The sequence below is a fragment of the Brachyistius frenatus genome, unplaced genomic scaffold (assembly GCF_029030835.1).
Source record: "Brachyistius frenatus isolate BFR_SWC_R1_liver_20210118 unplaced genomic scaffold, ASM2903083v1 Contig_1, whole genome shotgun sequence".
NCBI lineage: Eukaryota > Metazoa > Chordata > Actinopteri > Embiotocidae > Brachyistius > Brachyistius frenatus.
Window position 1 is genome coordinate 128481 of NW_027210600.1, and position 27490 is coordinate 155970.

At 42.0% G+C, this 27490-nt stretch overlaps 1 protein-coding gene and 1 long non-coding RNA gene across 4 annotated transcripts in view; one reads left to right on the plus strand and one right to left on the minus strand.

Moving 5' to 3' along the window:
* Positions 1-530: 530 nt before the first annotated feature.
* On the minus strand, positions 531-27057 carry LOC138622688 (uncharacterized). 2 transcript variants are annotated; one of them, XR_011311051.1, is made up of 5 exons: positions 26884-27057; positions 26591-26674; positions 22982-23071; positions 7210-7552; positions 531-713 (listed from the first exon to the last, which is right to left on the minus strand). It is a non-coding gene; the product is annotated as an uncharacterized lncRNA (long non-coding RNA). The 2 variants fall into 2 exon arrangements; XR_011311068.1 differs by lacking the exon at positions 7210-7552.
* The window catches only part of smtnl (smoothelin, like), a 34894-nt gene continuing 14671 nt past the window's right edge, over positions 7268-27490 (plus strand). Inside the window, exons 1-2 of one of the 2 annotated variants that reach the window (XM_069699970.1) lie at positions 7268-7945; positions 11853-11939. In XM_069699970.1, coding sequence (XP_069556071.1) covers positions 7268-7945; positions 11853-11939 — 765 coding nt within the window. The remainder of the gene's footprint in view (positions 7946-11852; positions 11940-27490) is intronic. The other variant, XM_069700808.1, reaches the window with a different exon arrangement.

Below are 27490 nucleotides of genomic sequence, written 5' to 3' on the forward strand. Positions count from 1 at the left end.
GTGGATGTATTTTTGTTTAAAGCGGCACTGACGTAGTTTCGCGGCTGAACCCAAAGCCCTCTTGTTAATGTTAACAATCTGTAACCAGCAGTCAGAGTGTGTTGTGAGTACCGCTAATGCTGAGTTGTAAGTGTTTGAATAAATCACTGTGTGTGTGTGTGTGTGTGTGTGTGTGTGTGTGTGTGTGTGTGTGTGTGTGTGTGTGTGTGTGTGTGTGTGTGTGTGTGTGTGTGTGTGTGTGTGTGTGTGTGTATACCCTAACCCTCTTAAAGTGATATGGGGGGATGTGGATGATGACGGAGGAGAAATTAAAGAGCACTAAGGAGGAATGTGGTTTTCTTTGGCATGTTTAGCTGCACAGTTTCACCGTCTTCATACGAGTATACCTATAATTAACAACTTAATTATAAACAGCTTATTCCCTAATGGCCACATATCAAACATTATTCACTTAAACACAGCACTGGAATTGTTGCCAGCTGTAAAATAAGCCAAAAATGTAATGAATTAGAATCTCTGTAAACAGAAGCCAGAAGGAAAAAGAAAACCCTGTTTATTGTTTGGAAAAAAGTTATTTCTTCCAACTAAAACCACATTTGAATTCACATTTCCATTTTCACATTTCCATTTTTTCCAACAGGAGGTAAATTTAAGGATCTAGTGTGACAACCAAAGCAACCTGTTGGATGTCATCATGCCGTCATCATGTTTTCCTGTAAAAGACACAAAGAGAGCAGTGTGAGAACCTTGATCACTTCATCTAAATGTGTCAATCATTTAATGAGTGTTTGTCTGCCCTTGTCTTGACTTATTGAGCAACATTACGTGCAACTGAGGGCTGTTATCACCCCTTGAGATCTGTGTTTGCACTGACCATATCTGTGTTCTGCCTGTTTTGTTTCACTGTTATAATCTTGGACCACAGTCAGAGACAGGCCAGTGAAATATCTCTCATCACCAATATATGAGACAGTATCAAAGAGATGAAATTCCATCCATATTTTCATAATAAGAAAATCAAATAACTGTGTAACTGTGAATAAATGTTTGTAACAAAATTTTCAGCTGGCTTTATTGAGCTTTATAGTGAATTGCGGTCATGTTTTATCTGTCGAACCCCCGACTTTACCGTTTGATTGTAGCTCTTGTAGCATTATTTTCTACTTTTCCACAATAGGCAGATGTTTAGAGTAAAAATGCTTAATTCACTACCTGGTCAGCACCAAACAGCAGACAGACACAGTTACCGACAAACTAGCTGCAAAAAGCTGTGTTTTGGGGGGGGAATCTGTTTGATTGACAAGGCCTGCGGTGTAGTCAGGTTACAGCTATCGGTGGGCTAAATATGTCAAAGCGAGGTGATAATTCCTTGTAGAGTTGTCCCCATGACTAACCTCTCTCACATTACAGATTCAAATTTATACCCGTGTTAATATTAAAACTATTTATAGCTTGAAATATATCTTTAAAGCTGGTTGAGTTTGGCTTTCATCACTTTAAAGGAGCAGTGTCCAGAATTTAGTGGCCTCGAAGTTTGAAGTTGCAGATTCATCCAACTGAGCACCGCTCCACTTCCAACTGTGAAAGAGAATTTATGGTGGTAAAAAGCTCAATAAAAACTCTAAAGGCCCTCTTGAGCCATTTAGTTGGACTCTTCTGGGCTACTGTTGAAAGGTGGTGCAGCATGGTGCCCTCCATCGAAGGGGACCTGCTCCTTAAGTAGATACGAAGGACTCATTTCAAGGTAACGTGTGTAAATATGTATTGGCCACTTTAATGCCTTGTGAATGAAGTCTTTAACATGATTATTGGACTTTTTTTGCCCACAGTTTATTTCTTTAGTCTTTAAAACCTGTTTGCTTTCAGATCTGTGTTGAACTTGTTTTAAAAAAAAAAAGTACAAAAGCATCGAATAACCACTTCTTTTGCTCCCTCCTTTTTACAGATGTTTGCCCCTTGACAACCGTGATATATGCTACACCATAAGTGTGCTGTATTTCTGAAACCCCAAACGTCTTCCAGTCTGCTACATGACCTAATCCACACTTAATCTGTTGAGGCAGCCTTTGCTGCACAGGGGAAGACGTGTATTTGCAAATGTCTCTGCAAGACCAACAAATACTTTATCTGGGTGAGGACCAGATGAGGAAAAGAATCAAAGCTCTTCTCTTCAGTAATCACACTGGACATTTACAGCCTCAGCTCTGCACTGGGGGAGCCGGAGTCAAACATTTTCGGTCATTATCAAAAAAATGAAACAGCTCAAACTGGATCGAGGGAGGCAGCGCAGAAAGAAAGAGAGATCTGTTGTTGTGACTGCAGCTGAAGCTTTTTTTTAAATTGCATGTCACTCTGATTCATGCAGATCAAACCACATTACCTGCTGACTCATAGTTACTGGAAAGCAGTGGGTCTCAAAGTGGGGTCCATGGACTCAGCGGTACTTCGGGGACAGTAAAAAGTGGTCCAAGAAAAATGAGAAACGTTTTCCTTTTACTGCATTCAGTTAAATTGAATTTGATAATTTAATGGATCACATCATGATGTTGCATGACAAAGCATGAGTTTGTCATAATTCTGGATTTTCTTCTTGGGGTTTACAAAACAAACTTTAAGCACAGCATTGATAGATGACCTCTGTATTTATTATAAAGCTGATGGTGACACTGAACCAAAACAGTACAGTTAGAGGCTAAACCAAAACAATTAGCTAAAAGACTAATAAATGCTTATGTAGCTGAGGAGAACGGCGGAGTTGGAGACAATTCATTACGAGGCACCACTTTCACATGACACGCAGTCAATTGATCAGTTGTTAAAATATGAATATTGATTGCTGGACTTTAAGAATTTGGTGTAACAATTTCAAACCTTTTTAATGAGTTAAAACATGCAGCATTAAATATTGCACAAAGCCTCAGCTGCTAAGTGCATGTCACACCATCCAATCACCGTAACAGCACGGTGCAGCTTTAAAACTCCTCAACACACCGGGCTACTAACTCCATTCAAATTTGAAACATGGTTTAAGTGTCAAACTGGACTCCATTCACACTAGTATTTGAGTTGTCTACACTGAAAACGATATTCCCTTCGCTATTATTACTTTTCAGTTAAATGTAATTAGGTAAACAACAAAATATGGTATTAGCACCACCCTTTGTTATGAACTGAGGTCAAATTCATGCTGAATGAGAACGCAGGAGAACGTAGTACCTCTCCGTCTGTTTCAGGCTGCGGTCAGAATTTCATACATTAACATGAAGGCAACAGCAGCACAAGATTAAGTGCAAATCTTCTTCTTTTTTTTGTTATTTCATATGCACACAAAAATAAAGTCAGTTTAGTGAAGAATAAAACACTCTAAATAATCATATTTGAAATTAAAGAAGTGATTTGTTTCTGTATTCATTATTTATTTATCACTTTAAGAGGTAAATGAACCCAACGTTTCAGTTTCCACGAGACGACCCGCTGCTATGAATGAACAAATGAATTGGAGGTCTTAAGTTCTGTCAGACAATCCTTTAGATCTGCAATATTGACGTAGAAAATGAATGATCACGATGTTGTTTTTGTCATTATGCTTGACTTTTCAAGGGAGAACATTTTTAAAAGCTTCATTTGAGCCTTTTAAAAATAAAGAAAAATATACTTTTCCAGATTTATCAGCCTGGAATATACGCTTTCTCCAATTTTAAGAATCCCAGATGAGTGATGAAGCTGATACCTCTGACCTGTGTATCGTACTGCCCACCGCAGACTTACATAAAACCTGCCGTGTGTGTGTGTGTGTGTGTGTGTGTGTGTGTGTGTGTGTGTGTGTGTGTGTGTGTGTGTGTGTGTGTGTGTGTCTGTGTGTTTCAAAGAGAGAGAGAGAGAGGTGGAAACGGGGGGGAGACAATCTTCCAGGAAAAAGCCCCCTCCTCGTCTCCTAACCCTCACACACTTCTTAACACACACACACACACACACACACACACACACACACACACACACACACACACACACACACACACACACACACACACACACACACACACACACACACACACACACACACACACACACACACACACACACACACACACAGTTCAACTGTTGCACACACACAGCAGGGTGGACGCACACACACACACACACACACACACACTTTGGCGCAGGCGCACGCACGCACACACACACACACACACACACACACACACACACACACACACACACACACACACACACACACAATTGCTATCTGGTGTGGAATGTTTGCTCGGTTGGGGTCCAGTTACAAGGGGGAGGGTGGTGGTCCTTCGTCTGTCTCGTCCTGCCATCAAGCACAAAACTACAATAGAACAGAACTTATAAAAATAACTAAATGAAGACATCCTTTAGGGTAATAATACAGGACAAAATCACTGAAACTCAATCCAACCCCCATTAACTCCCCCCTATAATGACTTAAGACTAATGGTATACATCTATGTGTTAGGGAGACCTGTTTTACTTTTATACTTTTATGCTTTTATACAAACCAATGAGCCAAGGTTTTACTTATTACAAAAAAACTATTGATGCACAAGTTTATGAGTTCATTGAGTTTATGAGTTTATTGAGTTTATGAGTTTATTGCTTGCACAATTTAAGGCATTGTCCTACTGTTTCTCACACCTCATGGTCACACCAGGTGCACGCTCGAGGAGAACACCATGACATGAAGATTCGGTGCCGCTCTCTGATAAAGTTATGACTACTGAACAGATAAGAGGAACCTTGCAGTGAACAGGAGCAGCACATGAGACAGTGTAGGGTTTCCTCCCTTCAGGGCGATGTTTCCTGTGACTGGTGGAAGCGAAGCGGCGCGGAAGTGAGACCAGCCTACGCACCAATGAAGGGAGAGCTAAGTCTAAACCACGCCTCTCCACCTTTTTATGACCAATCAGATAGGAGCACCTTCTCATTTAAAACTGTGTAACGCTAAGGTAGGGACTCTTTTTTGGAAAGTTGGCTACAGTTAACTGCTTGCAGTCTGTGGTTTTCTGAACAGAAAAGATCCATGTACATGCTGATTTTGATTCTCTAATGCTTAAATAAATTGCTGAACTGAGCAATAACAATTCTCCTGGACTCTCTCTTTGCAAATCAACGAACGCGCTGCCATATGCTATGTACTGTTTACAACAAATGGTGGTGGAAATCGTGCAATGATAAAGCTTTACTCTAATTTGTCACTATATGTGTAAAGTGAAAACTGCAAACAAAGTGAAAACAAATGAAAACAAACTGCAACCAGCAGCTTCATCGCCCCTTTAAAACAGCGCTTAACTAAAAGTGACCCTGATGATCCAAGGGTCTTCATAGTTGGAGTTAATAACAAATAAACACAGAGTCCTCAAACCAAGTCAGGAAAAAGATCTGAAGAACTTTAAAGCTGCATTAATAGTTTTTCGCCACTAGTGGCCAATGTGGTTGCACATAGTTACACTTCCAGCCAGCGGAGAGCGATATTCATTCATTTGGCGTCATTATTCTGGCCACGTGACAAATGTAAATCCAATAATCACTCCTCTTTTATCTCTCTTTTTGGTCTCCACCAACTCCTGCAAATAACATCTGGCTCTTTAACTGCTAAAATGCTCAACAGTGTTCATTCTCTAGTCGCTAATGTTGTCTTTCTGTCTTTTGTTGTTGGGCCAGTAGTGTGTGGTGACTTTATCTGAGCTTTCTTTAAGAAACAGCTTCCTGTTTTCAGAAAGGAACCTGATGAGATCGTGAGGCCCTAATGTTGCAGGATACGAAACCAAAGCAAAATAAGTAGAAAGAACGTTTTAGTGTTGAGCTTGTTGATTGGTTCTTCACTCCACGGCAGGGTTAGGTGATAACTGTCCACGGCAAAGTGTGTAATACACCCATCAGTCCACTAGGGGAGACTGTGTCAGTGTGACGTTTTGCCTGGGCGTGAAAAGTAATGAGCGTTAGGTTTAGGGATTAGTTTGAGGAAAAAAAACATCATTTTACATGATGTTTTTATAAAAGTACGTTACTTAGAGAATGTTACGTAAATACAATATTTTGCATCTTGGTAATTTACTTATGTCATAAGAAATCTGTGCTGACTTTTGCTGTCTCATGGACTTGAACACTGATAGGTTTACTGAAGTATTTGATCTAATGTTCAGATAAAAAAGTCATCAGAGCAGATTTAAAAATGGTAAATGGTCTTTATTTTATTTTCATTTTTGTATTTTTCTGTAAATGGCTATGAAGAAATAATACACTTGAATGAAATAAACAATAAGAACCTTAGATATTCTTTACCTTTGTTCCATCTGTTATTTTCTTATAATGACGAAGTGAAATACATACTTATGATATAAAGAAGAGGAGGAGGGAGAGTTATAAACCCAGTCCGCCTCCCTTCGCTCCCTCCCTGCACATTTACTACTCTTTCCGTGTTGGTTCTTCGCTCCACCACCACCCTCCTCCCTTACCCCTCCCTGTCTCCTCCCTCCTCCGGGCCAGAAGAGAGGAGTGCTCAACCTGAGAGTTTAAACAAACCAGAGAGCTGGAAGCACAGAGCAGAGCTCACTCACAGTCACACACATGCAGACAGCTGTTCAGCGCTGAGGAAAGTGGTGAGCTGCACCAGAGAGCAGATTGGAGGTAGGTTCGTTGCAGCTGTGAGGGACGATTACCTCACTGCTGTGTTTAATGTCAGTTATGAAACATAGCTGCTTCAAAGAGATGCATGCTTTCCTTCTGTCATTATTAATCCTTAAAAACAAGATTTTCTTGCTCTTTTCAGTCCAAACTGTTGTGTTTGAATCAAATGTCATGTTTCTGATTTTGTTTGACATTCAGAATTGAATTATTTATTACGTGTTTTTGTTTCAGTGTTACTGTATTGGATTCTTGTCTCATTGTCCTGCAAAGGAAATGTTTTAGGTTTAAGTTTTAGGAGTTTGACAGTCTTATGTCCTTCGTTGTTTCAAACAGACTCCAGAGTAAGACAAAGCTCACTGAAGAAGACATAGCTCGGGACGTCCTATCTCAGGAGTGGGGATAACGCAGACCAGACCTTTGCCCTCCACTAACAAACCTTCACCTCCCAGCCCTTATCCATCACTCCCCACCCCCTCCAGCCAAACCCTCAGCACATTGACTGAGGCAACACAATCTCCAGTGGCCAGCAGATCTCCCTCACAGACGTTAACTCACAGACTGAGAGGCCGTCTGGCCCGTTCCCAGCGGGTCGTCAGGAGCAGCAGCTGAGCCGATGGAAGCCTCAACCCTGGCTGAGATGGGAGACTTGTGTCACCCACGATCTTCCTCTCCAGAGGGGGAGACCGTGTGTGCAGCTCTGGCCCGTTACGAGCACACCCTCCAGGACGCCATCAGAGAGATCCACGTGGACGTCAGCACCTTTAAGCTGGGTATGGAGCGTCGTCTGGAGGACACGGCCAGCCTGAGCGGGCCCCTCGGACGAGCCGTGGCTCAGCTCCAGCAGGAGAACCGGCAGCTCAGGAGTCAGCTGGAGGCTCTCACCCGCCAGGTGGAGCTCCTGAGTGGTATCACATGTGACAGGAGCACCTTGTTGAACAACAACAACCACAATTACATCCAGAACCACAAGAATCACCTAAATGACATCCAGGAGAACCATCAGGAGGTGAAGGAGGTGATCTACGGGAAGGGTCAGGCTCACACGCAGAGCCAGGCTCACCTCCACATCCAGACCTCCACCTTGGGCAGCCAAGCGCAGACCTACAGCAGCCTCAGCACTCAATCCAGCCCTGCATCCCCACCGGCGCCCTTCTCATCCTCCCCCACCTCCAGTAGCCCCCCCGCCAGCTCCAGAGTTTCCTCCATGGTGACGAGCCCGGTGTCCAGCAGCAGCCCCTCCATCACCCGCTTCTCCAGCCGAGCCACATTCGCCGTGTCCAGCAAGACTAATGTGAGTAACTACCGCATGTGTGAATGTGAATGTGTTGATCTCGAGTCCTTAAGTGGTGTCCAACCTTGTATGACTGATGAAAAGCCTTCATCATCATCATCATCATCGTAACTCATTATGTTCCATTTGTGTTCATTTGCATTGATATTAAACTAGATGTCATTTAACACCGTTGATTGTATTCAGTGAACAACTAAACTGTCAGTGTTTGGTTCAGTTTAGTTTCTAGCTTTTAATGTTGCTACTAGTGTCAGAAGCTGGATTTTATAGATCAGCTTTAAGGTAACGTTGTCAACCATTTCTCAGACACTTTTTAACTATTTCAACTTTTATCCATTGCTGTTATTTTAACAATTGATCAATTAGCTAACTGTTTCAAGTATTTGAAGTTCTTATTCAGTAGCTGCTTTAAGCCGACGATTTACACATTACTTTTAGCTATTTCAACCGTTTACCTTTTACGTTTAGCTATCTATTTGAACCATTACTTTTTGTGATTTAGCTTATTATATTTATTTTGTTATTTCTTTCCGTCAGTCAGCTAACACGTTAAGCTGACTGTTCAACCGCTTTTAGCAATGTTTTGACCATCCACTACATTTTGCTCATAATTTTAATTCACACAATACTTTATTGTTAATTATTCAAACTGTCAATTACTGTGGTAGATATTTGTATCTTCATCCATTATTTTTAGGTAACGGTTCCAGTTATTAGTTTTAGCTAGCTATTAACCATTTGTATTAGGCTACTGTTAGATAACTGTTTAGACTAGTTTGCAATCACGCTATCTAATATTTAGGTGGTTTAGTTTGCCTATAACACCTGCACTTAGTTTTAGCCAATTTGAATTGAATTTTTTCAGCCGCAGGTTATAAATCACTGCTGTCATGTTAAAAGTTGCCTAAATCTCAAGTTTCCAGGACTCTCATCAAAGTAAATTTGTAGTTTATGTCCCGCTGGGTTGTAGCTCACAGAAGCTCTGACATAGTTGTGTCGACCCACCACTTCATACTCCAGATACTTTATATTATGGATGGAAAATTGATATACAACAGCAGAAATATGTAATCCTGTAATTACTGTAAAGAGGCATATTTTCAGTGTTGCGTTGCAGCTGCGATGATGTGTCATGTGAGGCGCTGGATGTGTCACTGTGGTTGCACAACAGCCCTCCGCCAGGATGCTCAAAGATTCATGAAGTACAGTAACATGAGTCGAGTAGGCTCCTGGGAGGTGAGGTTAGTGGGGTTTTGTGGTTCTTCAGACCTGATCCAAATATGTGAAATCAGCATTGTGAAACGGAGGCTCCAGTCACTCATTATTGCCGCTGTCCTGTGAAAACCACGTGGGTTCAGTTTCTGTGTTTGAGCTCCTCTTGAATAATTACGTGGTTCTGGTTTGAGACAAAGCAGCCTCTGGTCTTGTGCAACTCTTTCTAAACTTTACTTAAGAAATTCAAAAACTCACTGGTGAATCTAAAAACAACCCTGTTCTCCCGGTTACTGTAAAACTGACGTTATTCTCGATACCAAAACTGGTTTCACGAGGTGTCTGTGTCTGGGTTACGTCACGGTTCATCACTGCATCAGTGGTGACCACAGTGAGTTTTATTGCTGCACGGTTTCAGACTTATTACCAGGAATAACTTTTTACTGTCCCCACAAGATGCTGCTCATGAAAGTATGTCTTCTAGCATTGGACTAATCTTGGAGTCCCTGTTGTCTTCCTCCCCTGGCTTGTCTTTGCGTCTAATGAAACCAAATAGAGAATATCCTGGATTTTATCCATCCTTTGGTCACTCAGCCAGTCGATGAAGAGTGTGCAGTTTTCTTGGCCTTCTCATCAGAAATTTATGGGATCTTAAGTGTGGAAAGGAAAGTGTGTCCCATCTTTCTAAATATCTAGATAAATAAGAGAAGACACACCAGCTGAGGAAAGTCAAATCTTTCCATTCCTGCAATCGAGTGGGTTTGAATGTTAAGTGTTACTTTCAGGAATTTGTGATTTTGCAAGAAAGCAACTCAGATCATTAGATATATATATATACAGATATAGATATACTTATTTTAGTGAGGCACCATTATGACTTTTTCACTCCTAAAACCAACTCCAATGCTTATCTTCTGACACCAATTATAGAAAAAGAAGAAAAAAGATTTACATCTGTATGTATATTACACCTACTTATTCTCCTTTTTTTAGCACTTCTTGTGAAAGAGGAATCTTGGCTACCAGACTGCGAAAGCTTTAACGCCAAATGTTAAAGCTTTCTTAAACTGGCTGCAGCTTTTACAACTGTTGTGTGCAACCAGTAGACAATAACAACATTTATTTAGTTTAGTTATGAACTTAAGTAAACCATGAAATCACGTCAAACTTTTTTTTTGCTTTACAAGTACTTCAAAGTTGTTATTTCCTTCCAAGGTACTCCTATCCCGCTGACATTTATTAGGCTGCTATCGAGAGTCACTTCGTTGTTGGGAGCAGAGCTCTTCCTTGGTGAAGCTGTGTTTTCGTCTCGCCTGTTAACTCAGACCTAAGAGCATCGATTTGATCTCAACTTTGGTAGGACAACTACCAACACCTCCCCAAAATAAACTCATAACAATTAGGTTGACTTTCAGAGGTTGTATTTGCTGAACATCTTGAGACTAACCTAAATGCTCCAAAACATAATTCATAATCAGGAGCTCACCTGAAACCCTGAAGGTGCATCTGTTTCCTCATCAGCCTGCTCTACTTCTCCACCCTACTGCTGTTTCCTGCATTCAAAATAATTAATTCACCTTTTATTGTAGTTTCCAGACTGAAATTAAATTTATAATTTGATATATCTACTCGTTTTATGTTTCTTTCGGCTAGAAACCTGACTGTTAGCCTGTATAAGACAGAGACCAGGGTTTAACATGTTATTTAATGCTAACATGGTTAACTAACATCAGCTGACAATTTTCCACAGTGGGGAAGCTGGTGACATTCGGTCGCTGACAGTTTCGCATGTTAGATCAACGGAGCTACTGGCTAGTTGGTTTGCCACATATTACTTATGAGTGATGACAAAGCTCCAGATGTTCCCTCTCATTTTTGGTGATGACATGATAACTACAAAGTACAGAAACAAATGTTGGACAAATGTGTGCTGTACCGTGCAGCCAGTACCGAAAAATCAAACAAATCATCTGAAACACTGAATTTTCACACATTTATATGGACTGACGGACTATCATGCAGTGATCAGCTTCGTCAGCAGATATCAGAGACTGGCAGATAATTATGCAAAACACCTACAATAAGTTCTTTCTGTTAACGAGGGCAAAACAAGCTTCTGATGCCAAATACATAAGGACATAAGGCAGTTTATTGTCGCTGTAAGAATACAACAAAATTCAATTGGCACTCAGGATCAGCAGCAATGAACAAGATAAAAACAGAGAAAACTAAGACAAAACAAGAAAACAATGGCCATCGACAATAGACGTATCGTCACTAAAAATAACTGTAATCAATAGTTAAAAGTTGCACTTACTCTTTTCACAGAACAATATTGCATATATAGATTTTTTTTTTGTGTGTGCATAAATTACAGAAAAATATTTTTTTTTCCTGTAGTTCTGTCCAAGTACCACTTTTATCTGCAGGCCCTGTTTCAAAGAGGATCCGATGTACCACATCTGTTCAACATTCTTGGAATTTAAAGTATATTCACACACAGGCGTGTAAGACTCATACAATAGTTAAAAACACGTGCACGCAGATGCACACATTATGCAAATTTGCTGTTGCTCCTCTATCTGCAATTACCAAACTATGTGGTGGATACAACCAAGGAATGTTATCTTCTGTGAAATCATGTGGTCAGAGCTAAACAACACAAGGGCACCTTTGTTTCTGTTTCTCTGTGCAGCGGGAGATCCCCCCGCTGTCAGCCAAACACACCGCTGCAGAAGCACGGATCAGAGACGACTGTCAAGGAGTACACGTGTGCACAAAGGTTCACTGCTTCTCTGCTTGGCGTAATTAGCTTCCTGGCTTTTATTTTTTTTCTTTGACACACTTCAGTGTTGGAAATTATAACCACAGCTCGCCCTCACTGCCACATCCTCACCTGTCTGTCAGAGAGAGAATGAGGAAGATACAGGATATGAAGTTCAGTTGGCTGTTCAAACAGGCCTGATTGACACAATACACACACACACACACACACACACACACACACACACACACACACACACACACACACACACACACACACACACACACACACACACACACACACACACACACACACACACACACACACACACACACACGGCTCAAGTCTAAGCAGTAGCTATCGGTGCCAGGGAGATGTGTATAGTCGTGTCTGCCTTCCAGCCTGCTCTCCAGCTATTGCTGTGCACCATCACCGTGACCTGCCAAGCCACCACATGAAGAGGACGCACACACCTGCACACACCTGCGCACACGCGCGCACACACACACACACACACACACACACACACACACACACACACACACACACACACACACACACACACACACACACACACACACACACACACTCATTACCCCCAAAAAACACACCTGCAGCACGTCAGCAGGATCCCGTTCATATCGAGAACACACCTGCAGCACGTATCTGTGTGAATTATGAACTTCTTTTTTTCACTGTGTCTCTGCTCTTAAAATGCAGCTGAGTTGAAGTATGTTGTATGTTGTATGTGGAGGCCTATGTTTTTTCTTTTCTTTTGGGCATATTTATTACTCCCAATCTGCCTCGTAAAGATAATGACTAGTGTTTTACAATATATGAGAAACTTTGTCATAATTCGCCACCTCTGTCTGATTCACCAGGTGGAATTCGCATAAGAATCCATGAATGGAAACCCAGCTGTGTGTGTATACGTGTGTGTGTGTGTGTGTGTGTGTGTGTGTGTGTGTGTGTGTGTGTGTGTGTGTGTGTGTGTGTGTGTGTGTGTGTGTGTGTGTGTGTGTGTGTGTGTGTGTGTGTGTGTGTGTGTGTTTCCATCTGGAAGATTTCGAGGTTCGTAAAGAGGCAGCTGTGCGGCTCTTTTCTATCCTGTAATGGTTCTGGGCAACAGGAATTAGCCAAGATTAGGATTAGGACAAAGACCTAAACCCTCTCAACAATGTCTCCTTTTCCTCAAACCCCCTTCCACACTTTACCATCTCAAACAAACACACACACACGTATGCAGACAACACCGCTGTTGCCAATTACAGTGCCAAAGCACCCGTCTCAATGGGCCATTGTGAGGAATGTTGTGCTTCATTGGGAGTACATTGAGTGTGGAAGAAATGCAGTTGACCCTCCTCTTCTTTCTTCCACTCACTCCATTTCTTTTTCTTCCTCACCTGCCATTCTCACATCACCTCAACAAATGCTTCACTTTTTTTGATTCATTAAGTACTAGACAAAAATCATAAAAAAACAAAAACAAAAGAGGATATGCTTACGAGCTTTTGCCAGAACTTTTAGCCTCATTGTCTTCTTCGGCAGATGGCTCGGTCGTCACCATGTGTGTGTTTTAACCTTTTAACCTTATTTTAACCTTATTTCATGTGGTTGAAAGCTCAGGAAAAAAAACTGACTAATAAGTGGACCTTGAGTTAAAGGGTACTCCAATGATTTTATTCATCTTAAGGGGTTTTGCTGCACCTGTGAAAACAGTCATATAATATCTTCTCAGGCTCTGGGGCTTTAATCACACCTGAGGAAATAAGCCTGATGATGTCACAGTGATGTCATTAGGGTTATCTCATTTTAGGCTCGGAGACAGCAAATATACAAAATAAAATAAAAAAGTGAGTAGAACAGCACTATAAACTTGTCTGAGGAGTTTAAAAGATGTGGGACTTTAACAGTCACGATGCAGCTTAGTTTCATTATGGGAAATATAGTAACCCTTGTTTTTGTAGTTTGATCAATGGAAGGGGCTAAAAGTCAGAATATCTGTTCCTCTGCTCTTTTCAAAATATGTTTCTGGTGAGCTCTTAAAGCTTCTTTAAGACCACAAAAGTGCAAATTGCAGGAATGCCTCTTTAAGATTTGTTGTGTGTGCATATTTGTGTGTGTGTGTGTGTGTGTGTGTGTGTGTGTGTGTGTGTGTGTGTGTGTGTGTGTGTGTGTGTGTGTGTGTGTGTGTGTGTGTGTGTGTGTGTGTGTGTGTGTGTGTGTGTGTGTGTGTGTGTGTGAAATATAGTTCAGATTATATATTTTATCTTGTCAGGGTGTACTTTGATTCTGATTTTGAAGCAACATTTAGACCATCATAGAACACTAAATCTCATATAAAAATGTTATATTTATCAGACATCAGTTTCTCTTGAGGGCTTTCCAGAGAAAACAGTTTTAGTATTTATCAGAGGTGGACTCGATCTGATGAAATCTTTTTATTAAATCTTTATCATTCTCTGGTTCTGTTTTCTTGCTCAGAAACACAAACCACTTTAATTTTTCTTCTGAGCCCCGAAGGGCACCTGCACCGCCCGAGCCGCCGCCACCGCACCGCATTAAACACAGTACATTCCTCCACCGTGTGTGTTTATTAGCAGATGAAAAGATCAGATTAGAGCTGACAGGTCGGAGGGTTATCCACTCTTCTCTATCAACACACATCAACTGGGTGAACTCGATTTATAGCTCAGCACAGCTCTTCCATCACCTGTTATGTAAGAGCTCATTTCTTGAGATAGAAAAGCTGAGTTTGGGACAGTTGCAGATGTTTACAAGCTGAAAGGACCGGCTGCATGAATGTCACATGAGCTTTAGCTTAAAGATGCTGCATGCACCAAATGAAACATCAATAAATCATCCTCCTGGCACATTCTGTGGCATTTCTGCTGTCAACAGTCTGGTACAAACTCAGCAGAGGCTTTTTTATTGGTGGTGGCAGTCAGTGGAAGGAATGAAAGGCAAGATGAGTTTTCGTAGATTCTAGCGGGAAGCAACAGGATTTATGGGAAATGTGGTTTTAATTTGGAGGAACATCTGCACTCTCACCGCCACTGCTGCGAGGCAGAAGCTACCCATTGTCTCAAGCCTTGTCTCATTTCTCTAGCAATCAGACCAAGCCGTTAAAGTTTGTGTGACAGTAATAACACACTAACATTCAAAATTAGAATCCATTTGTCTGAGTTTTGAGCGTTCAAGTTGCTATTTCACGGTCTGATCGGGTTACACCCCCTCCACTCCCCATCTCCCACTAACATTACACAACTTAACCTCGATGCTATCTGCTTCTTATCTTTACACACACACACACACACACACACACACACATACACACACAGGCAGCAGAGCACGGCAGCTTGCAGTGTTTTAGTTTGGTCACAGTCTGAGAGGAGGTTGATGGATAGATTGTAGGTTCAGGGCACTTAAATGAACTGATCACGGTCCAAACTGAATCGCGCTGTGATTACTGGCTGCTGGTGAACGTTCACATGCACAGACCCTCCTTTCGCAAATAAGTTGTGGAAAAGGTGAAACTGTGTGACTGCTCCCTTGGATGCACACATACTTGTTCTGCCGCTTATGGAGGCGGATATACACCACTACAGGTCATTTATCTGGAGTCTGTGGTTCTGCTCCATTTTAATAGTAAAAATCAAGCTAATGTCCTGGTGTTGTGTGCTGAATGGTGCAATGGAGACTTCTATTACAGTCATTGTATCTGACTCACCATGTTGAGCTTTAAACTAACTTAAGAAGTATTCATGTCCAATGAGGCTTTTCCATGATTTTTTTTTTTTTTTTTTTTTTACCAAAATAAGGGAGAATATTCTTTTGTATATATAAACACATATTTATCACAACGATCCCTCAAATGTGGTCATCAAACACTTTCGATACTTGTGACAAAGGCATGTAATAAAGCCAGGCTATCCATCCATCCATCCATTACCTATACCCGCTTTATCCTGAACAGGGTCACGGATGGTGAAACCCTGGACAGATCGCCAGTCTATCACAGGGCCAGCACATAGAGACAGACGGAAACAAAGACCATTCACACCTAAGAGCAATTTGTATAATCACCAATTAACCTGAGGAGCATGTTTTATGGACGGTGGGAGGAAGCTGCAGTACCCGGAGAGACACAGGGAAAACGTGCAAACCCCACACAGAAAGGCCCTGGCCCGGATTCAAACCCGAAACCTTTAGCTGTGAGGCGACAACGCGAACCACTGCACCACTAAAGCCAGGATATATTACAGTTTACAGATTGAGAGTGGGGGTCAAAGTGAGCAATGACTTTTTTAAATGTGTATTACTGAGAATCCTTTAATTAACTTCCTCAACGTTGTCTTCACTGTCGACAGTCTCCACATACATCAGAAACTGTTGTTCATCTGTTGTCCCAATATGTAGTTACATTTTTGAGATTGTACAGTAAAGTACTAAAGCAGGGAAATGAAATGAAATCATAGAAAGAACAAGAACAACAGGCAAAAAAATAGGAGTAAAGATAACATCTGCCAAGCTCAGTAGGAGATATTACTTCATGTACTCTACTGAGACAAATGTTATTAATCCTCCCTGGATAAAGGGTCCTTTGGCAAGTGAGCAGATCCCATACTTCACAGATAAAGATACTTGTGTTGAGGAATTGATGTCTTATTCGGGAATTGTAGGGTAAGGGGATTTAATTACTTAAAATTTTTTTTTTTTTACCAATGACGAAGGAGGTTTGGTCGATTAATGTACTGTATGAACAGAGCAGTAGTGAGACGTGTCAGGCAGCGCTGCATGAAAAGCTGCACAGCTGATGGACGAGCCACAAGCAGCTGATTCCAATCAGTGAACGCAAACTTCAGGGCTCTGTTTGAACTAACGTTGGGCTCCAGTGGTGCCATGAGGAACGGGGATTACTACACAGGAACACTTGCGGAAACACACATTGGCGGTAGTGTTTCATAAAGGCCTTTAGAAATGTTTCACTGCTTTATTATTACTTGTTTCACAGGGTGAATGTCATGTAACTACTTCATACTGATTTTGAGGAACTTCAGATGACAGTTTGCTTCTCAAAGTCTGTTCGACCTTTAACCTTTTGTAGGCAGGGAAGGATGTTTGAGCACATGTGTGTGTGTGTGTGTGTGTGTGTGTGTGTGTGTGTGTGTGTGTGTGTGTGTGTGTGTGTGTGTGTGTGTGTGTGTGTGTGTGTGTGTGTGTGTGTGTGTGTGTGTGTGTGTCCAGATCCAGCCGGTTACACACACTTTTTCACATGAATGAGTGAATGAAAGGGATAAAGACAGTTGACATTCACTCTGTCTGTGGAGACTCTCCAGACTCATCCATCCATCCATCCATCCATCCATCCATCCCTCCCTCCATCCCTCCATCCCTCCCTCCCTCCCTCCCTCCCTCCCTCCCTCCATCCATCCATCCATCCATCCATCCATCCATCCATCCATCCATCCATCCCTCCCTCCCTCCCTCCCTCCATCCATCCCTCCCTCCATCCATCCATCCATCCATCCATCCATCCATCCATCCATCCATCCATCCATCCATCCATCCATCCATCCATCCATCCATCCATCCATCCACCTATTCATCCATCTATTCACCCATCCATCCATCCCTCCATCCATCCATCCATCCATCCATCCATCCATCCATCCATCCATCCATCCATCCATCCATCCATCCATCCATCCATCCATCCATCCATCCATCCATCCATCCATCCATCCATCCTCTTTGCTGTCTCTGTTGCCCCTTCCTCACCCTTCAACCCTTCCCCCATCTCCCCCTCAGAGCAGGGCTGCATTTTAAGGCTGGATTCCTGGCACCAACCCCTCCACCCCCCTCTGTGGCTATTAATACAGTCCTGAGTGAGACAGAAAACAGAGTTTCAAGCATGCAAACACACTCTCTCAAACATATATATCCCCTGGCCTTTGAATCACAACTCTAATATTACCCTGGATTTTTTTTTTTTCATCATTTCATGCAACATCATTTCTTCACTCTTGTCTGTGTGCATCTGTGATGAAGTTGCATGAGTGGTTTGGCAGTGCAAACTGTTTATCACGGTTATTTTGAATACTCTTATTCTGATAAAGGCATGCTATTAGTACTTGTAATAGGTTTGGACCGATATAGAAAGTAAAAATCAAATTTAAAGCATGGCACAGCTGAAAAGAGAACTAGTAGTGTGTGTGTGTGTGTGTGTGTGTGTGTGTGTGTGTGTGTGTGTGTGTGTGTGTGTGTGTGTGTGTGTGTGTGTGTGTGTGTGTGTGTGTGTGTGTGTGTGTGTGTGTGTCTGTGTGTGTGTGTGTTGGTGTGTGTCCACATGCTGGGGGTTTAACAGAGGTATGCAGCCACTCCCTGGCTACCCCTGGCTCCCTTAATGACTTCCAGACAATAGGCCGTGTTCCCGTCATCATCTCTGTGGAAACAGGTTAATAACTGGCTGGCCGGTGGGACAGCGCACCCTCGCTGCCCTCTGGGACCAGTAAACCGTAACTGGGAGTCAACTTCAGGAGTTGACAGAATTTAAGGCCGCCTCTTTGACGACGTCAGCACAATCCACCCTGGGAATACTTTGTAGATTTAATTTAGCTGCCCTCCAGCTCCAGAGTTTTGGAGGAATGCCCAGAAGGCACTTTGAGGAAAATCGATTTTAGGGGTTACGTGACACCGTGAAAGGGTCACCGGTGAGAGAGTGGCGGCTCCTACAGTTTTCAGGTTTTGTTAGACTCCTGCTACAGGAGGCTGACCCCTATAGCACAGCTTCTTTAAGCATTTGGGATCCCAGCAAAGATGACCTACAGTTCATATAACTGCCTGTCAATCACTGCCAGGATGAAATTCAAATTCTCTCGAGGGTATATGATGGAGTGTTGGAGGAGAGTGGATGACATGTTGGATGTCCCTGCTGAGCTGGGAGAGTAGTTTCTTTTCACAAGAATATGAAGTGATTATATTAGAATCCCTGCAGGGAAATTGGTCACTGCAGCAGATACAATTACAGCACACAGTGAGACAAAATGGAAAATAACATAACAGCAGCATTATAGCACAGAAGGAGTGTTTCACTGTGAAAAAATAAAAGTTATTGACAAAAAAAGATAAATGCAGGATGTGAGCATATTCGCAAAATAGTCTTTAAATATGTAGTAAGTATAAGTATGTATAAGAGACTGTATGTTCATATGACACTCAGGGCTCTGTCTTTGACCCCGTTCACAGCTGGTTTTTTTGATAGTTTCAGGCTGACATTATTATCCTATCCAGCACCTTAGTTGTTTAAGTAGCGCCCATCTGAGCACCCATGTTGCTCCTAAAATGAGGTGTGGTCGGGTGCATTGTTGGTGCATTGCTATGTTGAGGCAGCAGAAAGTGATTGACCAAAACCAAAACCTGATCCAAAATCAGTCGTACAGTGCTGCAACCATAGACTGTATATAAAAGTGGACAGTGCTTCCAGGTCTAAAAAATGAGGCCAATGCAGAAGTGCCTGAAGCTGCAATACCACCTAGTGCCACTAAAGGTTGTCTCCAAAAAGGCTCTATAGACTCCCATTTATCTGGTCTGTTAATAAAATTTCTCCACACGTTATATCAGTGTTGTTAGCTAAAGTCTCTCCTTCTTATTATTTTTCTGGCCGTCCATCTGGAAATAATCTCGTCATTCATTAGAAAATAAGCCTTAAAAAGCCGGGTTTTTGGGGGCGTGTCTGTTTGATTGACAGGCCTGTGGTGCAGTCAGGTTATTGCTATCAGTGGGCAGGACGCAGTATTGCCGGGTTTCCAATTAGATCCCCAGCTCGTCCAAATATGATCACTACCGGCTCTAAACCACTCGGGACCAGCAAGATGGCGCCGGCCAAATTCCAAACTCAAGGCTTCATAACGGCCGTTCACAAACCAACAGGTGACGACGTCACGGCTCGGCTGGAACCTGATATCACGGCAAAGCATGTAATACACATGCTCGTCCACTAGAGGGAAGTGTATCAATGTGACGTCTTGTGTCAGTGTCACATGCTTCAGGAAAACAAAACCATATGGAAACCCACGTGGTTCGAGTGGTTGGAGTTAGGAAAAACAAACCTTGGTTAAGGTTAGGGAAATACCACAGGGTTAAAAAACTCCCAAAGAAAAGTTCACTGATGTTTGTCACATGACGTCTGTCACGTGACCTGCCTCTGTTTACATGCGTGTTCTTATCACGTCCAGGTGATGCCAGGCCGTGCAGAGGCAGTGGAAGGTGTGTGTATTCCATGCTTTGTTGTGATTCTGGGCTGAGTTTTTTACTGATATTTTAATGACACTTTCTTAAGGGAGTAATAGGTGGACTCACAACGTACGCTTTTACGTTTGTTACACACACATAGACACGCAGCATGCACACAGGCCAAAGATTTTTTTTAAAAGTACAGATTAAAATGAGAAAGATAATTGTTTTGAACTTCAGTCTGCACACGAGCCGATCTGCTTCCTCTGCAGAGAAGCATTCTTTCCTACAACTTGGAAAATATGTCGTTATTCGCCAAGGAGCGAGCGCACCAGGCTTTTATAGGGAAATGAGAGATGGCACTCTGATTGGTCTACTTTATGTTACGCCCAAAACACACCTGAGATTAATTAAGAAACTAAGCACCACCCCTTTGAAATGTGCGCCTTCTTTGTACTCAGATTATCCACCATTAAACGAACAAAACTGGATTCAGACACGCCCTAAATGCACATGCACCGTGCACTTAAGACCGCTCTATAAAACGGAGAATCCAGACTCTCAGGATGATTCGATCTTCTGGCAATGCTGCTTTTCCATCTTTTATGTGTGTGTTTATGTGTTTCGTTGCAGGCCAGGCCAGCCTCAGGGCCAAGGATAAACAGGATACAGGCCATGACATGGGTACTGTGTGTGATGGAGCTGTTGGTAATAAGGATGTTTTCACCAAACAGTGCCTGGTGACTTTGAAGTGAGTCTCAGTCATGGGTTGTGAAATCAGAACAAGACTCCCATTTGGCAGGTTTTCAGTTGGCCCAAATGTCACAGCAGTTGTCTGGTGTTATGTTGATCAGTCAGTTTACCTGCTGCACGGTTTGGTTCCAGTTAAATCTGTGAACCAGGGAGGCGGCATCTCAGTCTTCAGGGTAACATGAAATGAACATCAACATTAGACGATTCTGAATCCTAAAACATGTCAAATACAAATGTTTTTTCAAGTTCTCAGTCTAGATTTAGGTAAAGGTTGCAGTTACTATTGATATACAACTTTTACTGTCTGTCATGGGAAGCTAACTCCATGAAAGTAGCACTCCCTACATGCCCCTCCACCACCCCGACCTCCACAACCTCACGTTCTGCCTCCCATCGCTGGATGTAATTCCTGAGGTTCATCCAGTATTAGTGTCATAATAATGTTGCTGCTCACATCACTCACCCCACTTGTCTAGCAGCTTGTTAGAAATGGAGATGAAGGGAGAGGAGATCCAGGGTGTCCATGTTCCCTGACCTAACCGGAGGTCAGCATGTCAGACTCCACAGTACACCACTCTGCTGTCCTCTGCCTCACTGAGGAGGATGGAGGAAGGGAGGTGGACAGGGAGGACAGGGGAGTCGCTCTTCATTGTTGCCATATGTTGGAGCTATGGTGAAAAGCGGTCTTTTCCCCACAGGCAGCAGGACCTGTTTGTGAGAGATTGTTGGTTCTTCTTCCAGATTCTCAAATCTGACCTAACAAACAATAAGCTACAGTTAAGAAGAGAGTGGAAGCAGTTGAGCTATCCAGTGTACAGTATGTGATTCTTGATAGACCCCAGGAAGCTCGAACCCCCTTGAAGACCTCAAACTGATTTATTCAAGATCTGGGCAGGGGGTGCTGCTTAAACACACAGCAGATGGCTATCCATTTTATTTAATTAGGGCTTTTACAGCAGAAGTCTCTGAGAGAATCATGTTTATCTTTCCTCATAAAATTAGGAATAGTCATAAAACATCAAGGTCATAAAGTATGTTTTTGTGAATCCAGGATCCCAAACAGAACATTAAGGTCAGCGAAACTGTTTGCAAAACTGACATTTTGGCTTGATGAAGGACCCAAAATAGAAAGTCATTGTTTAGTAATTGTTATTGCTCTAGACCCAAAGAGAAAGACTGACCAACTGGCAGCATCATCCACCGACTCCATATGTTACAGACCACAAAAGCATCAGAAAAGCAGAGATTAAGTCTTGGTTTTAAGATGCAGTTTGCAGAGATCTCATTAAAGCTCACATCTTGCCAGCAGCCCAGACTGTAGCTTACATTCAGCGGCACTGTGTTTATGAAGTAAACTCTTCCCTGTGCAGGGACTCTCACCTGCAATTAGGGTTTTTATATCTTCACAGTTCAAGGGTTCTACATATTTTCCACTCTCAACCCAAAGTAGTTCCCTGCCATTTTTGTTCTTGTAGAGAAATTGCAGGCTGCGTGAATGCATTTGAAGAACAGGTGGTTTGAGTGTGTCTTTCTTCCTCAGAGAGGATTCCTCCAGAGACCCGAGGGAGGAAATTACAGAGCAGGAGTCCCATGTCACTAACTGCTTCCTCTGATAGCTGTTGCACATGATAACATGCTTCTGCCTTCATACAGTACGTTACAATGCTGCATGCTGCTGGGTATATGGTGGTCTGTGTGTTTCTGATGATGCCATAGTAAAATGCAAGGTCATAGACTGTCACTATCACTCGCAGGTTGACAGTGATGTTTGTCAGTTTACAAGCTTTGTAATAATTTATAATATGTAGTTCACTATTGCTGATTAGCATCAGCACACAGTCTTCACTGTGCAACCATGTGTCTTCATGGAAATCTTTGTGTTGGTGCATTTGTTTTGCAAATAGATAAGGTTAGGTAACACACACACACACACACACACACACACACACACACACACACACACACACACACACACACACACACACACACACACACACACACACACACACACACACACACACACACACACACACACACACACACAGGCACTCATTGGAAGGTCGCCAGCTTGCCTCCATTGTTCTGGTGTTCAATTCCTCCACCACTCAAAGGTCCCTCGAAGCTCAAATGTCACCCCAACAGTGTATGAGAGAGAGACGAGGCTGCGGGACACAGGAGAGATTAGGAGGTGGAGGGATGAAAGAAAAACACAGTTTTAAGAAAAAGTAACGTTACCTAATCACAAATCACAGCAGTTAAATATTCATTAAAAGAAAGAAAGAAATATTTCACACCAGGTAGCCTTTATACATCAATTATGACTTAAACATTAAAGGAATAGTTTGACATTTTGGGAAATGTGTTTCTTGTCAAAAGTTTGATTCGAGGGTCAGTAATACTCTAATCTCTTTACGGTCGGCCACATGCAGCTGGAGCTAGAAGATGATTAGTTTAACACAAACAAATGGAAGCGTAAAATGTTACCTAAAAACGGAAGTATGTGACTCATGAAACTACAACCTGTTGTTTGTTTGTGTAGAGAAGAAACAAACTAGAAACAAAAACCACTGGATATATACTAGTCAACCTAGTCAAAAGGTTTATGTAGGTCATTTTGTTTTTGAAAAAGATATGCTAGCTAGATATTAAGGTAGAGCCAGTTTAAGCAATTAACTAAAGACAAGAACTGTTAACAGGAAGAAACAGCTAACGTTGGCTAGAACAACTTACCGCATGTTACGCTCTATAAAACCATAACATGAGTTTACATTTGTGTTAAGGTTATATAAGGATAAAAGAAACTAAAGATGAGATGTTAGTACAATTTTAAAGTGTGGGTAAAAAATATGTAAAGCTAAATATGAGGGTAGAGTTAAGCAACATCTTTCTATTTTACTAATTGGCCTTAGCTTCATATTCAGAGAAGGCGGTGTCTGTGGTATCAGTATTCTCATTGGACTTAGCAATAAAATGCATTGTCAAGCTATTCAGTAAACGTATCCAGTAATTAATGGTGACTGTTTACTGTTTATTTAATGTGAGTGTTAACACCCTTCATTTAAAGCTGGCAGTTATACTACAACCCCATTGTAAATGTATCGTGCTGAAGTACAGGAGCAGAGACTGTTTCAGTATTCTGGATGTTTCCCGTACAGCTACATCGTACCCTCATCAAATACTCCTGAGGTCCAGCAGCCGACTCGTCCCATCCACACCTCACCCCTCAACCCTACAAAGTCTTTATTAAAGTGTCAGTGATGAAGATACCTCTGACAGCTGAACAATGTCTCCTGACTAAACACAGGACATGGCGCTCACTGAGCACCCTCATACCTCCCCCTGTTTGAATAGACAGGTTTCCGTGCCGTTGTCCCGAAGCAACAGCCAATACTGTGGCCTTTGCAAATATACTGATATATGTTTCTTGAGCATGAGTTTAGACAGGAAAATATTATATTATTTAGGATAATATTTAGGACAAATAAAAAGTTCATAAAATCCAAATAAATGTCATCCTGTGATGCAACCCAGTGTCGTAGCAAAGCATGAAATATACACGCTGGTCCACTACAGCAAAACGTGAAATAGCCACGCCTTGGCAAGTCTGGATGTGACAGTTGCACGTTTTGAAAGCGTCAAACTTACACACACACGAATGTCATGTTACACGGATCAAGATCCTGCAACAAAGGTAATAGCAATTTGTTCTGCAGTATTGTGGGTGGTGGGTTGCTGGCTTTAGTCACAGACTGCCATGCAGGACAATGAGGTTTGAATTCAGGAGGTGAGGAAGTTGTGGGTGAGTTGTTTGTGGTTTTCCAACCACAACCATGTTCTTTCTCCTACCCCCAATTTATGCTTATAGTGACCCCAATTATGTGATTTACCTGTAAGTTTAACTTTCCTGTATATCACATGCATGCAGTGGTTTTTCACTTTTGTCTACTACAGGAAAACGTGTAACTGTCACGCCTAGACAGGTCAGAGCGTGGCTATTTCACATTTTGCTGGAGTGGATCAGCGTTTCTAATTTGCATTTTGCCGTGATACAAAGTCAACTTGAAGTTAACTCTTAATCGAGGTCGTTTGTCCACTGTTTACCTCAGTGTGAAATACACTTGAAAGACTGGCAGAGATTCGGTTTGGTTTCCTTTTCTGTCCTCCTCGGTCTGTGCTCTCATACTGAGTACTTTTTTCCACATTTCTGCTCTGTTTCACTAATTTAGTTCAAATATTTTATAGTTCCCCACTCATGATGCAGTGACGCACTCTCAGGGAGAAGGGGATTTGTTGTTCCCCGAAGACAGAAAAGGGAGCTTTTGTCTGCTTACACTTCTGTCACACAGTTATGAAAATGTTATGGGAGAAAGACTTTGCATGACTGTGTTCATGTACAGTATTTGGGAATTTGATGTGTTTTCTATTCAGGGTGACAACTGCTAAAAGCAGACCAGACTAATCAGCTTGTCAACTCCCTCTGAGCTTCAGCATTTTCTGATATCGTTTCAAAGAAATTAGGATGAAGCTAATTGTAAACAGGCTCCCTGTCCGCCCACCCCGGGTTCCTTATACAGCTCAGCTTGGTCTATTTTAGTGTCCTCTAGACATGATGGTTCCTACTTACAGCCACTTAAAGGAGCAAACAGTAATGCACACGTGTCTGCCAATAAAGTGAAACGTGACTTGTATTATTGCTTTGACTGTCATGAGCTTATGAAGCTGCGACCAGCTGCCGGGATGATATCTTTAAATTAGATTCTTCTTTCATGAAGTTACAAGGTTTCAACCAGGCACTGATTCATGGCACGGGTTTTGTTATTGCGACTGTCATGGGACAAAAATATGACCCGTTACATTTTTAAGGGTGGTCGATCCAACAGGCATTTAATAGGCTCTTAAAGGCTGGAGTGCAGTTTACGATACTAAATCAATACTATAATAGTAATAATATTGTATCATAAACCTCAGTATGTAAAACATTTTATTTAAGTGTCTGAATTCCACAAATAGAACAAAACAAAAAAAAGTTGTGTCTGAAGTTTTTACATTACGTTCTGCTCTGCTTTCTCCCACAATGCAATGCTCAACATTTTATATGCTGTGTTCCTATGGTGTGGTGTTTACCATAATGAGTAGAGTGCATATGAATGGCCATTCTTGTGGTATTAATGACGTCTGAAACCTCAGAGTTTGCGAGTTGTGACACATTAGCTATTGTTCATGTGAATGGAAGTATGTTAAGCTACTTTAATTGAATTTTAGTCCTAAAAACAAGCTCATGAATTCCATTTGAAGGCAGCAATAGTTTCAGAAGTGACATTTTCTCTCAGTGGTGACGTACGGTTCAATGATATACAGTGTGAGTGGAAAATCTTTATACTTGGCATAGAAAGTTAATGGAGCAAACACTTCTGTTTGATTAGTTTGAGACTCACTTAGTAGCTGGAAGTAAAATAAAATAGTATTATCTCAATAAGGTTTTATCTGAGCAATGCTAATGCTGCCCAGAGACTTTGTGTGATTTAGAAAACTCTAACATTTGTTTGACCTCATTGCCATTAACCTTTAAGAATATTTTCCAGTTTGGAGCAGCTGTATATAGACGCAGGTTTTCAGTGCTGGTGAAGGCTTGTATACCCACTCCTCAGTGTACAAATATTAGCTGTGTAGCAGCTGCTGACCTCAGTTTTGACCTTTAGGAGCACGTTGCTTTTGATCGCTTCCCGGCCACAATGTAACCCCAAACACTGGTGACGTTCTTTATCCTGAATAAGGAAAGACGGACATAACTTCTTTTTTTTTTTTTTTATCACCATTTACTCTTCAGATGAAATATTCTTTAACTCACTAATCTAGGACATAAACAAACAGGAATGAAGAAGATAAAGCTTGAAGAAATACAATATTTAAACATTAACTGGAAGCAAAGTCAAGTTTGAGAACAGGGGAAAATATCGAACACTATCTGACTGACCTTCAGCTTTTAATAAAATCTGATCATTTTCATCACGTGCAGAATAATCCAACAGACATCAGTTGATTGTTTTCAGGCTCAAAAGTTGTTGCTGCGTGCTTGTTTAACCGAATGCGTGAGATGGGTGCAGCAGGTCCTCCTCCGGGCTTGTCCCATGTGTAGTGTAGAGAGCACAGCGATCAGCAGTGTGTTCTGCCAGCAAATAAGGCCTCGAGATACCAGAGAGTTTACAGCAACTTCAGCAGCTCTGCTATCATGTTTCCCTCTCTGACCCGGAGTGGACGTCTGATGATCTGAGTACTTAAGTCGGGGAAGCTCCCTTCCCCAAAGCCAGACATTCTGCAATTTGTCTCCCTCCCCCTGCTGGATGGCCAGCTGTTTCCACCTCACTCCCCTCTGTACTATTTCCCATCATGCAATACCCCGACTCCCCCACTGCCTCCCTCACCTTATCATACATAATGATATTTTCTCCAGAAGTCTTCACTTTTTCCATTATTGAGTGTGTCACCTCCGCTTGATGACATGAGACACACACACACACACACACACACACACACACACACACACACACACACACACACACACACACACACACACACACACA